The 17,833-nt window shown below is 40.3% G+C and overlaps 1 protein-coding gene across 1 annotated transcript in view; it reads left to right on the forward strand.

The window, feature by feature from the left end:
- Nucleotides 1-17,833, forward strand: part of LOC122794474 (calcineurin B homologous protein 2-like) — a gene marked incomplete in the record, with an annotated part of 852,721 nt that overhangs the window by 729,823 nt on the left and 105,065 nt on the right. The window contains 1 exon segment of the mRNA XM_044062900.1: nt 7,468-7,529. Within this exon segment, the coding sequence (XP_043918835.1) occupies nt 7,468-7,529 (62 nt within the window).

The following is a 17,833-nucleotide window of genomic DNA, read 5'->3' on the forward strand; positions in this document are numbered from 1 at the left end:
AATCCCTTTGGAATCGAGCGATGTGAGCTAGGTAGTTCAGCACCCGCAAGACACTAAAATAGGTACCTTTCCCAAAATGATCCAATGCCCTCGACTGTTTGCTTGGGGGATGGACCAAGGTGCTGTCTTTTGAGAGTTTCTTATAAGTTGCTGCAGCTACCACCATTGCATCAACAGCTGGCCCCTTGCTCAGTGTTTTGTATAAGAAGTTGCAGATATCATTTTTATTGTTTTTAGATATGGCTTTCACCATGTCTGGATCCTTCCACACCTGATGTGCCATCAGATCCACTAGGAGGTTAAAGGTGGGGTAATGGTACCACCCAGGATTTTGATGGCCTGGAATCGAAGGCCTCCAGGGACACAAACTTCTGGAAAAGAATTGACAGTGGATTATCCCCCATTCTGTTTCATCAGTTCCAGAATTTTATTGAAGGCGACATCTTCAGGTGGGGATCTGGGGAATCCTTCTCTTTCATCAAAGTCTGTATCGTCAGTGATGGACTCCAGAGATAAGTTGATGTGTTTCTGCTTACAGTGAACCTGCTCTACCAAAATATCAGAGGGTTCAGAATCAGATAGGGAGATTATTACATAAGCATCCTGGGGTCTTGGTTCTGGCTGTCTGTGGCAATAGAGAGGGACAGTTTTGGTATGGAGCTCAGATGGTGCTGGTCTTATTGAAGGTAGATTATCCCTTGGAGTCAAAAGGACTCTCTGAAAGGCCTCAAAAGCCAAAGATGCTATAGGTTCCAAGGAACTCCTTGGTTTTAGACTTGGAAGGGACCCCTCAGAACCGAAAGGTCTCAACTCTGAAGCTGATCTCAGTGCTGAGCTATCAAGTGCTGAGGCTCTGAGAGGTAGGGACAGCTCAGAGTGTGTCAGTGTTGATACCTCCTCCCAGTCCATGGCACCAAAGACTCAGCCTCAAGCGTCTACCGGCTCCAAGCACATCAGGGCTGACAGAGGAAGGGATCCAGTTGGAGTCATCAGTCCCAACCCTGTTATCTAGGGACAGATCAACACTGAAGCAACTATATCCAAAAGTTGGACTGTAGTCGGAATTTGTAATGAAGGGGTAGTTGTCACCATGTTTGGTACACTCAAGGGTGATGGTATCAAGAAAACTCTGAGCTAAATCTGAGCTCAGAAATCTCCTCATCACCATGTCCAAGTCTTGTTCTGAAAGACTCCTGTAGGAACAGATGGACGAAGCTAAAGATGAAGATTTGGAAGGTCTCTTGTCTTATAATATTGGTGATTGTAGTCTAGTACTCACCTGTTCTGGTGAGAACCGGGACCGATCAGGGGCGAATGGATCCAAGAGGCTGACCTGATCACCATGGACTCTCCAGATCTGATTCTGGAGCAGGAGTTGATCCGGTAGTCTTTTCCCTTGATTTTTCTGGTTTGTCAGTATCAGTATCCTTATCTTTGGACTTTTTTCCTTGCGTTAGTCTTATTGGGTTCTCTTTTCTTATTTTCCTTTAGTCACTGGAGAAGTGGAAGGAGAGAGCTCAGCCAGCACGTATTCCTTGACTATCAACTTTTCTTTTCTTTGCTGAAGAGCCCTAACACTGAAAGAAGCACAAACCTGACAAGGGTTCTCTAAATGCTATGCCCCCAGGCAGTAAACACATTTCTGGTGCAAGCCTTGTGGCCACACACTGAATGAACATTTTCTGAAGCCTTGGGTCTCAGACATATTGGACCCTGTTTGAGAAAAGATTTAAATACACCAATAATAATGTAATATGATTTCAGTGGAAAAAAAACCGCTAACTCAGTAACTACGAAACTACCTACTGTCTAAAGTAGACGTGTCCAATCTGCGGCCCTCAGAGCTCTTCCATGCAGCCCTCAACCTCTAACTGCAACATCGATGTACGCATGCCCCAAAACACTGTTTTTGTTTTGTGTTTTTCACTCCCATGACCTGTAATGCTAATGTCGGTGTGCGCATGTGCCAAAGCCACCCTTCTAGTTTTGTTTTTGAGCCAAAAAAGGGTCAGTGTGTTTACGCTATTATTTTGCACCGAACAGTCAGTGTGTATGTGTGTGTGTGTGTGTGTTCTCACTGAAGAGGGACTCATGTATGGATTTGCCGCTGTTGCATTTGAAAGGGACAGCAATTACCTGTGTTAATAGCTAAGTACGGAGAGAGTGCATGCATGAAAGTAGAATTGTGTGCATGAAAGTAGAAGAAGAGTGTGTGTGTGTGTATGTGTGTATATGTGTGCATGACAGAGAGATATGCATGCACAAAGAGGCTAACAATGATCAGTCTACCTACTGAACACAAACAAGTTAGCTCACAAATACATCATACATTAAGAGTACACTTTCATTAAATTGCGGCTTTCCTGACAGGGAGAGTGTTGTATTGAACATGAACACATATCTCTTAACTGCATGGATTTTCAAAGAATGTCTGGATTTTTGCCTCCTCTTCCAATTTGTGTCTTTTGCTTAGGAAATAAAAGTAGTCATCCAAGGTAATGCAGTTCCAGGGAGTAAGAATGAGACAGCAGCCTAGGGTTAATGGGTCAGTAGTGGACTGACTATGTGGGACTGTAGCATATAAAGTTGTATTGTTTTTTCAGACAAATAAAAAAGCACCTAGCACTGTTTTTTCATTGGTGGGTTCTAAGCAGTGGTAAATTGGACAACAGTAAGCATAGCTTTGGCGGATCATCAATCCTGGCAAATCAAGTGGGCACAATGTCATTCTTTAAATGTTGGGGATTTTAGTGTGTATGTGTGTGCGTATGTGTTGGGAGTGCTGCAACAGTAGATGATTATTAAAGACAGTGACTTACGGACTGTTGAGAATATGTTTCTTTGTTTCAAAACCTAATACTTGGGTACGCATGCCAGAAGTAGATTTTTTAAGACATAGCTTCTTACCATTTACAGTGGATGGATATTTACATTTAATGGACAATGTATTAGCGTGGGCCTGTGGGGTTCTGAAGGATGCCAAGTCTACCACTGCCAATGTCTTGCAAAGTGACCTGGAAATGGATATTAGATGTTACTGAAAAAATCTTAGAAAGATAGTTTAATTAAAGTGTACTTTCAATTTACAGGCCATAATTTAATTTATTTCAGGTAGTCCAGATACTGATGGATTGTTTACCATTTGACTTAATTAGGGAGAGCTGTCATTCTGGGGAAACAAGCATCCCTAGTTTCAGTGAAAGCCCTGTGGTTGCTTGCAGGTAGGAAGTTGCAGGATGTGGATGCAATGTGTTTTATTTATTATTTTAATGCATTTGTCATTTCAAAGCATGATTTTCTTTGATGCAAAAGAAGGCAGGACTGAATGAGCCACATAATGTTTAACTGACAATGATGGGATAGAAAGATTATAAGTGATGTATAATGTTGGCAGCTACAGTTGTTTCAATGGTGTCTGTGATGCATAACTATTTTTGGGCCTGTGTCCCACTTTTATTTTTTGCTTTGTCCAGATTTCTTGCTCTAAGGTTGAGAGGTATGGTTCCATACTAAATCAGAAGTTGTATTCACCTTGGAAGACTTTTCGGCATAATTATGAAAAACAGAGCCCTTTTAATATCTCTGCTTATTTCCAATATAAACTGCCATGTAACCTTGCAAATAACCTTCTTATTAAGCTACTTTACTTCTTTTGGAATTGACAGGTATGATTCATCTGTTCGGACATAAGCATAGAGTGCTAATGTGACTTTGATTTCTAGCAGCAGTTTGTGGTTTACATAATCACAATAACTTTTCTGTGTTTCTGGGTGTGTAATCAATTTAACAGTTTTAAAGATGTTTTCCAAAGATAAATAAATATATAATAAATAAATAATCCTCTCTACACTTTGAGCTATTAACAAAGCCTGGGAATTTGTTTTTTTCAAAAGCAAAGGTCAGCATTACAGCTCAGTAAACGTCAGTCTGTGAGTAACTTCTGCACAAATTAAAATGTCGGAATGTCAAATGGCTTTAGATTGGAGGGAAGTTTATTTTTATTTATTTTATTTTATTTTACATTTGTTTACCGGGAAAGTCCGACTGGACACAGGTCCATTTTCAGCGGAGGCCTGGGGAGAAAAGCTCCAAAAATAACACAAAACAATATAATACAATACATGAGAGAGAGAGACAGCAAATTATGGATGTAGTACTCCTACAATATGGCAGAGATTACATCTCGTAACAGTGAGAATCATTGAGGTACAGAATAAACTTAAAACATTTTTTTACAGTTATAATTACAGCAAGGCAAATATCAATGAGTTAAGTTTTTAGGAGAAAGCTGTTTGTACATAGCTGAAGCTCTGAAACAATCTTTTGGTATGGATTAACCTGGGGATTGACACAAGTTATATGTTTACACCAGTATGTAGCATTATAGTTTATGGTGTTCTTTTTGATTTACTTTTTGCCAAGCAGTTGTTTGTTGATTTATTGATGGTCCTTTTGTTGGTTGTAAATTACATGGATGAATCCATCTCTATTATGATTTTTTTTCAGATATTTTGACTTCCAGACAATTTCATTCAGTGAGTGAGTGTCATGTGATTACTGAGGTTGCCTATTATACAAGTAGGGCTTTTGTGTGTGTGTGTGTGTGTGTGTGTGTGTGTGTGTAAGAGAGAGAGATTTAATATGTATACTGAATATAATTTTGCAAATGGAATTCTTAGTTAAACATGCCCCTCTTCTTGGGCAACTAGACTTCAGTAACCAATATTAGATCTTAGCCATCCAGCTGGGAAAGGTTAATATGTGGATTTTCCATCTGGTTTGATGAAGGCTATGTTACTTACCCAAGGACTACATTTATGGCTGTCCATCCAGCCATCGTGTTGCTGAACTACATTGTTTGATAATGAGAGGAGCTTTTTACAGAAGTTGAAGGTTTTTGTGTCAAGAACCTGTCCATAAAAAGTGGCTCGTTTATGTTGCAGTGAAGGCTGTGGTCTTTGTAGTGAGCATTTTAAGTATAATCAGTATTTCTGAGGTAGAGGATGTCTCTTAAGGCAGGATCTTTCTTAGCCTGGAAAGCAAGCCAATGATGAAATTTATAGGGGCCAGTGAGAGACAGAGGAAAGCAAGAAGCTTGTTAGTCAGTATGGATAACTAAGTGAACTTAGTCCTTTGACCTTTTTTGTCAGAAATGGTTGTAGTCTTTCTTTTGGCAGGGTGCTTTGCTAAGGCACATGCCAAAAGGGGCATTGCACTCAATAATGGCTCTTGTAAAGGAAGAATACAGGGATGTTATGACCTCCTTGTCCCTGGATGAGATACCCTTACTAATGAAGTGGGCCATGTAAAAAGCTTTCCTTACAGCGGAGACAATGTGGTGGTCAAAAGTCAGGTTTCTATCAACCTGGGTGCCCAAGTACCATACAACTTATTGCATGCTTACAACATTATTATTAATGTGATAATTTGTGGGGACATCACTCTCTTCAAAGGCGATGATGATGCATTTTTTGGCATTTAGCTTGAGGCCATATTTCTGGCGCCAGTTATTTGTTTGGGTGAGACCCTCTTTTAGCTTATTCAGAATTGTTTTATTAAGTCAGTAATGTAAATTCTTTACTTTATTGCAAATTTGTTGAGTTATTTTTGTGGATTATAGTATTGTAGGACTGCTGATGTTGACATTTTACATAGTTGGACTGCTGGAATGGTTTTCCTAGTGAGAAATGCTAGTGCTGTAGTGAATATCTGTTCATTTGTAAAAAAAAAAAAAAAAATTAAAAAAAAATAAATATATATATATATAGATAGATATATATATATATAGATAGATATAGGTATAGATATATTAACTAAGATGTTAGAGTTAACTGTTAGATTAGGGAATTAGAATGAGAATTAGACTTTTAAGGCAAATATTAGGCATTTATTACATTTATTCATTGTTCAAATGCACCTACAGTACAGCCAGGAGGTCGACTGTGGTCTTCCGGAGCAACAAAAGAGTTAACTATATGATATATTTTATATGCAGCCCCAAGACTATTTCTGTTCACTCAATGCAGCCCCAGCAAGCCAAAACGTTGGACACCCCGGTCTAAAGGGAGTCTAAAAAACAAAACACTGTAGAGTTCAAAAAATGTAACAAACCGAACTAATATAACTATTACTAAATTAAAAAACTCTGTTTAAATACAGAACAACTATGTCAACTGTAGACAAAACACTTCAACTCTGTAGAGGAGAAAGAGAAAAAGATATGATGGTTTGATAGGCCAACATGTATCAGAGCCCTCGAAGATGCTTCTGAAATCTTCCATGGCAAATGAGATCTGAGGTGTTGAGATGGAGAACAGGGGAATATGGGTAGGGGAGGAGTTGAAGTAGGATCCACAGCTGAATCAGATGAAAATAGACAACATTGGAACATGTGCTCACTGGCAGCTGATAAAAGAAGCATGAAATAACCATTTTTAAAACTAGTAACATTTTGCCACAGAACTGCAGACATATTTAGACCTTAGGTTAATATTTTAAATGAGGGACATATATTGTAATCACTCTGAGATGCCCTTAAATGTCTTAATATAGTATGCCATTTTAAAGTGATTAATCAAAACATATTACATGACAGGTGCATGTCATTGTATTACTCAGCAGTTTTGTTTTTATCAGTTTGCTCTGTGATCATATTATGTCTACATTTATAACTATGTTCTACCAGTGAGTCTACAACTAGGGGTGATCTCCAGTCAGAAGTATAGCTGCCATATAATAACTCTTTTAAGAAATGGTTGCTGTAGTAAAACTATAATAAATAACATCTCCCAAAATATTGAACAGTCTACTTCGAATGTACACTGTCTTGACCAAAAGGAGCATTTGTCCTAAATTATTTTTTGTGTGTTTGTGACCCGAGTGTTGTCAGGAAGATATTCTATTCATGTACATGCTTCTGTGCTGTGGGAATTTGGAGGTAAGCAGATCCCAGAGTTAAAATTCACAGTATGACCTTCCACTCACACATATAATTACCTAATAAAATTTCATAGTTTATGATTTCTTACCCAGTATTTTACATTTTGTAGATATAAAATAATTTAGCTGATACTCTGCAATTCAGTTTTCCCATAAGATTATTTTTGCTGTAGCTAAACTATCAAACTATTTCCCATTAGACCAGCTTGATAGACACTGGAAAATATGTTTTTTTATTTTCTTTGCCAGTAACCCATTGTGCAAACAGCAGTTTTTGTAAAGGTATACAAAGAAATGAATGCAGTACTTTGCTCATAGAATGAATGTTACAGAATGTTCCCTTAGTATTTCTTTGTGGATTAGCAAGACTTATATATATAATACATATCTAGTAAATTATCACCTTTCATCTTTAGTAGTGCACTTAAAAACAAGCTTGAACAATAAGTCATAGTAGAGATGCAAAATAAATTGAAAATATTGTTATATTTCAAGCCACTAATTCCTTTTTCTTGTTTATTTGTATAGTTGCATTTCAGCTTTATGACCAAGACAATGATGGAAAGATTACAAAGAAGGAACTGCTGCAGGTAAAAGAACCCCCCTGTATCCAGTCCAAATGTTAAACTTTGGTTAGGGAACTGGGGTGCAAAGGTATATTTATGTACGTGAATATTGTTTAAAAGCAATTTGCATGCATAAGTAAATGCAGGAATTAGCCGTGATGGTGCAGCGGTAGCATTGTCACCTCACAGCAAGAGGTTCTCCTGTTTGATTCTCGGCTGGACGCCTTCTGTGTAGAGTCTGCATGTCCTCCCTGCGGTCGAGTTGCATTCAAAAGACATGCGTGAATGGGCTGCCTTCATTGAAGGTTGGGCGTTGAGCTGGCACCTCGGCACTGTAAAAATCTACTGCCAATCATTAGCAGACCGGAGTTCTGTTGTGGTGACCCCTAACCGGGAAATGCCGAAAGAAAAACAACAACTTGCAGGGCAGCTGCCACAAGTAAAAGTGAAGATCATACACATATTTACATAAAATGGTATTTCTTAAAGAATTTTAAAAGAATATCCATCTTCACACCAAACGAGCACTGCAGCAGAATTATCCAAATGGACTGGACTATTTTTCGTTTTGTAAATCTAAATACAGTATTTGCAGTAAATTGTATGAAAAACATCTATAATAATAGGTTGATATGTAAATATTAGGCCATCAGTTAGCAAACTGTTAGAAGCCTAGCCAATAATTAAAGGTCAGAATCAAACCTTGTGCCTTGTGCCTTGTGTCTGTGCAGTAAAGACCTTAGCCTTTCCATGCAGACCTCTGCAACCATTATAACACAGGTATATATATATATACACACACACACACACACACACACACACACACACACACACACACACACACACACACACACACTTCCCAACCTGTAAATTCAAGAATCAGGAACAAAGTAAAAATAATGAGGTACAAAGGCCCAAAACCAGGACCGGTTATTGCAAATCACTATTACAAATTTTCTAGAAAAATAAGTATATCTGAAGGACATAAGTCCAAAACAAATGGTTGTCATGTGAGGCCTGCCATCCCCAGTGATTTGTGAGAAATAATATGATGAAAAATATGATACAAAATCAGACATTCTGCAAAACCAGTGACAGTTGAGGGCATTCTCTCTCTCTCTCAGTCACAAACTCTTTAGTTTTTTTCTTTCATTCACATACACAGACATGCACACAAACACTGTTGTCTGAAATGTGCTGTGATATCAATTAAAAACAAAATTCTTAATGCATACTATGTCTCCAAACTACTCATAAGAGGTGGTGAATTTTACAGATATAAAATTCATACTAAATATTTTGACTAGGATCAGTTACTACAGGTCGTCTTTATCAAAGAACTCTGTTGCCCTGCATTCATGGTGCAGTATAGTAATGCATTGTTGTGGGGTGAGAAAGCAGTAGATGGAGGTGCACAAAAGGAAATTCAGATGAATTCCTTTGTATATAATACAATGTAGATAAATGTGCACAAAAGTAAATTCATATTCATTTCTTTGTTGATGATAGAATGGGGCAAAATATATAGGTTCATAGGTTTATAGGTGTGTACTAGGCTGAAGGCCCTGGGGCCTTTACAACCTAGCCATAGGACTACCCTTGCATCATGCCATCCGACATTAGTTCTCAGTGCCTCTGTCGAGTAGAACCACTGGAGTTATCCTCAGTGTGAATTTTCTATTTCCCATCCAGTCATTAAGATTTAGGGTCAGCGAGGTGCTCTGCTTGACATGTATGGGAAGTCTATTCTATAGCATGGGCAGTCTCTGGGTTATGAACCTGTCCCTCCAATATGTTCTGTTGATTGTGGTAATGAGGTTGAGGTCTCTGGAGCGTGTGGTGCGGAGGGATTGGGATTTATTTAGAGGTAGCATTTCTAACAGAGCAGGGTCAGACATGGCCTTGTAAGTTAAGCAGAGATTGCCACTAAGTAGGCGATATGAGACAGAGAATAGTTGGAGTTTTTTGAGTCTGTCCATATAGGACAAGTGTTTAAGGCCCAGAATCCTCTTTGTGAGGTACTTTTGCGGCCTCTCCAGCTGTTGCAGGTGTCTAGTGAGGTACATGCCAAATGGGGCATTGTACTCAATGACTGGCCTAATGAGGGAAGAGTAGAGGGAGATACTGACCTCTTTCTTCCTGTATGCAAAACCCTTAGTGCCACATAGAAGGGCTTTCTGACCACAGTGGCAATGTGATGATCAAAAGAGAGGTTGCTGTCATCCTGTGTTCCCAGATCTCTTATAAAGCCTCTTGTGTTCAGTGGACTACCATCAGTGTGGTAATTCATGAGAACCTGTTTTTTCCCCAAAGGGGACGATGACACATTTTTTGGGATTGAGCTTAAGGCCGTGGTTCTGACACCAGTCGTTGGTCTCAGTGAGGCCATTCTGTAGGATGTCAGCATCACTTGGGGAGTTAATAATAGTTCCCAGCTTGCAATCGTCTGTGAACTTTGTCAGCCAGAGTCCCTTCTTGTTGGCCTGGACTTCAGACAAGTAGATACCAAACAGGAGAGGACCCAGGAGCGAACCCTTTGGGATTCTACTCATGACTAGTCAGCAGTCTGACTTGGAGTCAGTTACTTTCACACTGTGGGTTCTATCTGTGAGCCAATTTGCAACTCACCTAGTGATATAGGGGTTGATGCCTAGCTTAGTGAGTTTTTCTATGATTCCTGAGTGGGGAATGGTATCAAAGGCCTTGCCCATATCAGAGTAGGCTGTAAGAACCACCTTGCCTTCATCCACAGCTCTGGTGACTGACTCAAAGAAGTCGACCAAGTTGAGCAGGCATGATCTAACCTTCACAAAACCAAACTATGTGGGATCCAGAGTTTGGAGATTCCCTATATCCTTCTTTATTAGGTCCATGATGATGCATTCCATAGCTTTGCATATCAGACTCTTCAGGCTAATGGGGCGATAGTTCTCAGGGTCTGTAGTCACTTCTCCTTTGTGGAGAGGGATGACTGTAGCAGTGCGCTATTCAGTAGGGACAAAGCCTAAGGTGAGGCTGTGATTGAACAGGGCACACAGGTGAGGTGCCAGTTCACTCTGTAGTTCATGTAGAACACAGCCAGGGATATTGTCAAGTCCCGTAGAAGCTGTATTCTTGGCCTTCGACAGTGCTGTTTTATGTATCCACGAACCAAAAATAGGGAGTTTGGCACAAGTAAAACCACAAAAGAAGAAGGATGCCAAAACTGCTGTTTTATGTATACTTGTTACTGGCATAAAACTAGCAGTCATCAAGAACCTGCAGTAAATAAGCTTAATAGCAAGGCCCAATAATAGTTATTTTTTTCACACTGGGTAACAAGTAAAAAATTATTTTAATATAGTAAAAAATAATTTTGTTTTATAGAGATTTTATTGAACATTACTACTTCTGAGCGTTGATAGAACAGTTGCAGAGGTTTTGTCCCTATGTCCCACAAAACCCGGGTTCAATCAGTAGTCCTGTCTGTGGAGGGATGGGATTGAGAAGCCAACAATGGGACATCCACCCTAGGAGGGGATGTGTTGCTAGTGTACCACCACAGAAGCACTATCTGAGGAAGGCCCAGAGATGTTCTGTTAGTATGTTGTGAACTGTGAGCCTACCAAGGAATGTACACCACTTTAGTAAGAAACTGTGGGGGCTTGAAGATGATCACCTTCATTGCTTCAGCACAGTGGGTGTTACACTATGTATCTGTCCATGGGGGGGCTGTTAGGAGCATTTAGAAAATCTTCTAACCACTACTGGATGCTGGGCATCCCTGACTCTTAACTCACTTTTCCATTGTTCTGTAAACTGAGGGTTGACAAAATAACTTGACAGAGGAGGATGGAGGCATGATGGCCATGAAAGAGAAATGGCATCAAATATTTTTTGGGGCATACTTTTATATCCTTAGAATTCACCTTATCTGGGTGTAAGAAATTATAGCCCACTGCATGTTGTGGTGTAGGTGCATCATCATCCAGTCCTAGGTGACATCCCTACCCAAGCCTGTCCACACCTAGCCAGGCCACCATTCGAAGTACAGGCTTCCATCAGAACTGCATAAAAGAACCTGTCCATATTGGCACATCATTTCACCCCACTCCCTGGAGGAAAATGAGTGGCTAATCCTCATCATTCCTTTCCCATGACAGATACTAAAGAAACCCAAGTTATTAATTGAACTCTGGTAATGTTGGATATAGCCTGGGATTTATCTCTGGTACACCATGGACCTGGCATTGACATACAAAAATATGGCAAATTTTGCCTTTTCAGATGTCTTAGTTATTCTTCTTGAGTACTGAACAGCATTTCTAGATATAAAGCTTCCAGTTTAACTTGCTAAGCAGTGAGAAAATTCCTGGTGGCTGCAGATGGGCCATCTTTTCTTTAAATGAATGAAATACTCTGAAGGCTTCTCATGTTTTATGTAAGCAAAAAAGGATTTAGCACTATTGATTTAAAAATAAAAATGATTTTTCTCTGTAGAATAGTCAAAAACTCAAAAAACACACTTTTTTCAATTCCTACAATGTATAATATTTGTAAATTCTATTACAGTGCTCATTAAAACCTCAGATAGCCTAAATGTTACCAGCTTCCATGAGGTCTTTAGTATGTCTGTCAAATATTGATGGAAGGATCATGTCACATGCATATTCATAATGACTCCGCACTTCTTAAAACTCAGCACTATATACAATATCAAGGGATGACAAATTATTAAACATTTTACATGGGAAGAAGAGAGACAGCCATTTTTTTTGTCAAATGAATGAAATTAAAGGAAATTTTTGCTATTTTCAAAGTTCCTTAAAAAGTTTGAATTCAGCATAGCTATGGCACATGCTGTTCCCTTGCTTTTATTAGCCACCATGCTGGCATATAAACTTATGTCACCTTCTGAAATGAAGGTAGGTAAAGATAGCTGTAAGTATTGCTGAGTAAAGCTTCCCATACCAATAGCTTTTGTAGGCATTTTGCCCCTGCTGTCTTTCAACCATCAACCTCTTTCCAGCCAGTTAGCCATTTTGGTCACCATCACCAAGTTGAGTCAGCTGACAGGGTTCATCATTTAGTTAGCCATCAGTAGTAGTCCAAGGCTTTTTCTGCCATAGCCTTAACTCTGTCTTCATATTTGGCAAATTGGCAGTGGGCTGTAGTGATTGTCATCCCCACACATCTGCAAAGGACATGCCCTCAAAAACAGCACTGCCCCTACCCTTTGAAGCATGAGTGGTGTTTTCCTGGTGTTCACCAGGGAAATTGTGCCCCTGTGTGTATCTTCAGAGTCTGTGCATCTCTCCCTCGCTATGGGAGAACTGATATCTCCACATCTCTTCAGGCCTTTTCCTCTCTGCTTGGTTCTTCCAGCACTGAAGCAACTAATTGAACTCTGGTCACCGGAGATGCATACAGAGCTCCACCCTCCATGTCACAGAGCCAGGCAGTAATGTACTTTTAAAATAATAGCAACTGTTTCTGGCAGAGTCTAAGAGTTCAGATAATTCAATCTGCTCCAGTTCCCCTATCCTCAGTAAATCACATACTCTTCACAGGCTTCTGTCTCTCTTCTACTTTATTATAATTATGTTCTGCCTTTTTTAATGTATTTTTAAAGACTGCAATTAATTTAGTTTCTTCTACCTCTGTTGGGGAACTATTGTAAGCATTCAGTACCACCTTTAAAAAAAATAATTATTCGTATATACCCTGTAAAATTAAAGGTTATTTACTGACCATAACTAGGCATCTGTGTTGTCCATTTTCATTCTTCCTCAATAATGGGTTCGGATCCGAAGATCAGCCACATACACTAGACTTTGGAGTCAGCTCTTGGGCTCCTCCCTCTACCCATAATGCTCTAGGCCATCCCCATTGCCTCAGATCGAGTTTGCTGCCTAATCACACATTAGTCTAAGAGAGAGAAAGGATAGATGGAAATAAAGACAGGGCTCAAACCTCAAACAGTAGGTTCCAAACATAGTCCAATAGGTTCTTGTAGAAGGAAAAAGGAATTGCAGGATGGATGGAAGGGAGGGTGAGGAAGAATGAAAACTGACAACACAGATGCCTAGTAATGTTGAGTACATAACTTATAAATCTGATGTTGTCCTTTTCGTTATTCCTCACTAATGGGACAGAGTCCCCAGATATTCCGGAGTACTGCTGAACCAAAGGAGGCTCTATTTCTAGATATGATGTCCAACTTGTAATGCGAAACAAAGGCATGAGCTTTGGACCATGTGGCTGCTGCATAAATGTTGTCAGTAGAGGTCCTTGACCAAAAGGCCGATGTAGCTAGCCAAGGATCGATTTGAATGAGCTCAGGGAGATCTTGGTAAAACTAAACCTTTTAGAGAATAAATCAATGAAATGCAGTCTGTAATCCAGTTAGCTAGGGTAACTTTAGAGACTGATTGACCCAGGAAAAGGATACAAATAATGGATCTGACTTTTTAAACGGTTTTGTTCTGTCAGGATAAAAATGTAGTTGTCTGTGCACATCAAGATGATTTAACATTTACTCTCCCTTATTAGAAACATTTGGAAAAAAGGCTGGTAGATTAATGGATTGGTTGATGTTATTTTTAGAATCCACTGTAGGTACAGAGGAAGGGTTAGTCTGTGGAGATCCCCGTCTTTATAAAAAAACAATGTAAGGAGGTTTTGCTGACAGAGTCTGTCATTCAGAAATTCTTTTTGCTGAAGTTATAGCTGTCAAGATGACCATTTTCCATGATAGGAATTTTAGATCACATTTGTCTGATGGTTCAAAGGACTTCTGAGTTAAACTCTGAAGAACCACAGTAAGATCCCAAGGTGGTGAAAGATCCTTTATCAGGGGTCTGAGAAGAAAAATTGCCCTTCACGAATGCTTTAGACAACCTGGAAGAAGCCAGGGAGAAAGATTTATCTCCTGAATGGAAATTTGAAATTGCTGCCAACTGAAGTGTAATTGTAGAAAAACTGGCCCCTTCATTAAAAAGAGTTTTAAGAAAATGAAGAAGTGCAGAAGTTTGAGCTGAAAAACGGACCGATGTTCTGGTCAGAAGCCCAAATAGAAAATCTTTTCCATTTGCTCCAATACATTTTCTTGGTGGGAACTTTTTGGGAAGCTAAAATAATATCGCAAGCTGAGGAAGAGAGCCTGGACTGTCTAACTATTACTGGAAGTAGAGAAACCATGCAGTCAGCTTGATCGAGTGAAGGTTGGGATGTCAAATCTCCGATGGGTGAGATAGGAGATCCTAACAAGGCTCCAGTATCCATGAAGGATAACAAAGATGAGACCATAGAAAGGGGAACCAAACTTGCAAGGCCAGAAGGGGTCAATGAGGATTACTGAGATCTTCAGCCTGCTTGCTTTCTCTAAGAATTTTGGAGTCAGTGGAAGAGGAGGGTAAGCATAAAGGAGACCCGTGGGCCAAGTATAAAGCAGAGCATCTCTCAGTGACTCCCACTGAGGAAGGATCAGAGTGAAGTACTTGTTGCACTTATTGTTGAGATGGGTGGTAAATATGTCGCAAGAAGGTTGGCTCCAACACTTGAAGAACATATTCACTACAGACTGATTGAGAGACCACTCTTGAGGCATCAGAATAGATCTGCTTAGTTTGTCTGGCAGCACTTTTGTTTTCCCCAGGATGTGCATTGTGATTAGAAAGTAGTCTGAAGAGATCTCCCATTCCCAAACTCTAATGGCCTCTCTGCACAGCGGGTAAGATCGGATTCCTCCTTGCTTGTTGGTGTACCAGACTACTGACATGTTGTCCATCTGAATTGCAGTAGCCCCCAGGGGAGAGATTCTTGAAATGCCTGCGACACTAAAAGGACTGCTCTCATTTCTATGACGTTGATATGCAATTTGGTGTCTGTGAAGACCACGTGCCTTGGACCATCCTTCCCAAGAAATTCCACCCATCCCCCCAACCCCAGTTGGGAAGCGTCTGTGGTCACTGTGACAACTGGATTTGGAAGAACAAAATTTCTGCCCAGAAAAAGATCATGAGACTGAATCCACCAATGGATGAGGCACTTGCAAATTCGGGTGAATTTTATTTGAAAAGACAGGAGCCTGTGTAGAATGGACCACTGTACAGCTAGGGTCCATTGGAGAATTCGCATAAAGATGCATGCAAATGGAAGCATTATTGTGGCAGCTGACATAGAGCCCATTGCCTGAAGCACTAACCTTGCTGGAGGAGAAGGATGAGAGAGGATATCCTGTACCTGATGTGTTAGAGAAGCAATGCGGTGGAAAGGTAAAGATGCCACCTAAGTCATAGTGCTCAAAAGCATTTTGATGAATTCCAGGCACTGAACTGGAGCAAGCTGTGATTTGGCAAGATTGATTGAAATGCCCAAGGCATTGCAAATCTGGAGCAAATAGTCCCTGGCTTGTTGAAGTTGATGCCTGGAGGGGGTGGTGAGGAGCCAGTCATCTAGATATGGAAACACCTGGAATCCTTTGAACCTTAAGTAAGCTGCCACTACTGTCATGCATTTGGTAAACACCCCAGAAGCTGCGGTGAGTCCAAAGTGCAGAGATCTGAATTGGTAATGACTGGCTCCCAGCTGAATGTGAAGATGCCTTCTGGATCACCTGCCTATTTTTATATAGTATAGAAGAGCTAGCAAGTTAGGCAGGTGCACGGCAAAAAAGAAAAACTACCAGCACCAAGGAAGATCCAAAATAAGTTTATTTGTAACTGAAACTAGTCACTGCACTACTGATGAAAGCCTTGTTGCTGAAACCGGTCTAGTTTCAGTTACAAATAAACTTATTTTGGATCTTCCTTGGTGCTGGCAGTTTTTCTTTTTTGGGTCTATTTTTATATAGTAGTAGTATGTGTCCTGAAGGTCTGTAGAGCACATCCAGTCATACTTGTGCAAGAAGGCCAGGATGGACTGTACCATGACCATCTGGAACTTTGCCTTCTTCACATACTGATTTGAACCACTTAGATCCAAAATGGGTCTGAGGTCCCCCTGTTTTCTTTGGCACTAAAAAGAAGTGCGAGTAAGTTCTGAATCCTATCTGGTTCGGTGGAATCTTCTGGATAAGACTCTTTTCTAGCAGCTTTTGTAGTTCTTGTGCTGCTGCTTTCCTCTGACTGGATGGAACATTGGGAAGTTTCTCCCTCTGACAAGGAGAAAGAAGGAAAAGAATATGTAGTAATCTTTGAATATTATTCTTCTCACCCATAAATCTGTTGTGATATTTGTCCGGGCTTCTAGGTGCAAAGAGAATCTGCCCTCTACTGTCTGTAGAGTTGGACACTCTAGCAGTGCTTCAGGAATGCTGATAAGGCCCGTCAGAAAATAATTCTCTAAAGCCCTGGCACTGTGGGCCACCTCTGCCTCTAGGGTGACATCTACTATTAAAATTTCCTCCTGTGCCTCGGGAGGAATTATCTCCACGTGAATCCTGGAAAGGTTCCTGAGATTTACAGAACCGCATTATCTTACCACCTTTTTGGTTTCTAGAAAAAGTCCATTGAGTGGTTGAAAACTTAATTACTATGGCAGACAGGGTTTTTCCATCCTTTTCACTGTGGGTAAGGATATCTTTAACTGATGGCCCAAACAATGAAGTGTTATCAAATGGGGCATTAACAAAATTTGTCTTAAAGGGCTCTGCAAAATTACACAGCCACATCCAGGCATGTCTCCTTATGGCAATACCTAAACCGGCTGATCATGAGGTACCTTCAACTGTATGAGAGATTAACCTCATTGAAGCATTTGAAATGACAGAGTGGCCAGCTGAGAGGAAGTCCTTTTGAAATCCTCAGTAGACATGGACTCAGTGTGTTTGATAGTTCTTTAGTCAAATCTCACTGCAGCCTAGTAAAAAGTGAACACTCTCTTTCAAAATCTGTTCAATACTCTGGACTCTCTGTTCGGCAGATGGACAGAAGAACTCTGTCTGCCAGCTCTTTCTTAGTGGCTGCCGTCACCAACATAGCATCAATGGGAACTCCTTTGTTCCTTTGCGAACAATCTGAAGGAGGGACCAAAAACTTGTCCAGGCACTAGGGTATGGGCTGAAAAGTGTTTGTTTCCTTCCATGCCTGGCAAAAACCAGGTCAATAAGTTTGTCCTCGGGGGGGGGGGGGGTCACCCAAGATGTAGAAGGTCCAGCACCAAAAGCCTCCAGAAATGTCAGTTATTCAGGAGAAGGAGTTTGGGGTCACCAGCCACCTTTCTGCTTAAGGATTTCTAGAATATCTCTAAAGGAGATATCATCAGGTGGTGATCTGGGGGATCCTTCTCCCTCATTAAAATCAGTGTCTTCTGTGAGAGATTCCACGGCGTGTCTGTCTCCTCTCTTA

This window comes from Protopterus annectens, chromosome 1.part0 (assembly GCF_019279795.1).
Source record: "Protopterus annectens isolate FY-2018-M chromosome 1.part0, PAN1.0, whole genome shotgun sequence".
Lineage (NCBI taxonomy): Eukaryota > Metazoa > Chordata > Ceratodontiformes > Protopteridae > Protopterus > Protopterus annectens.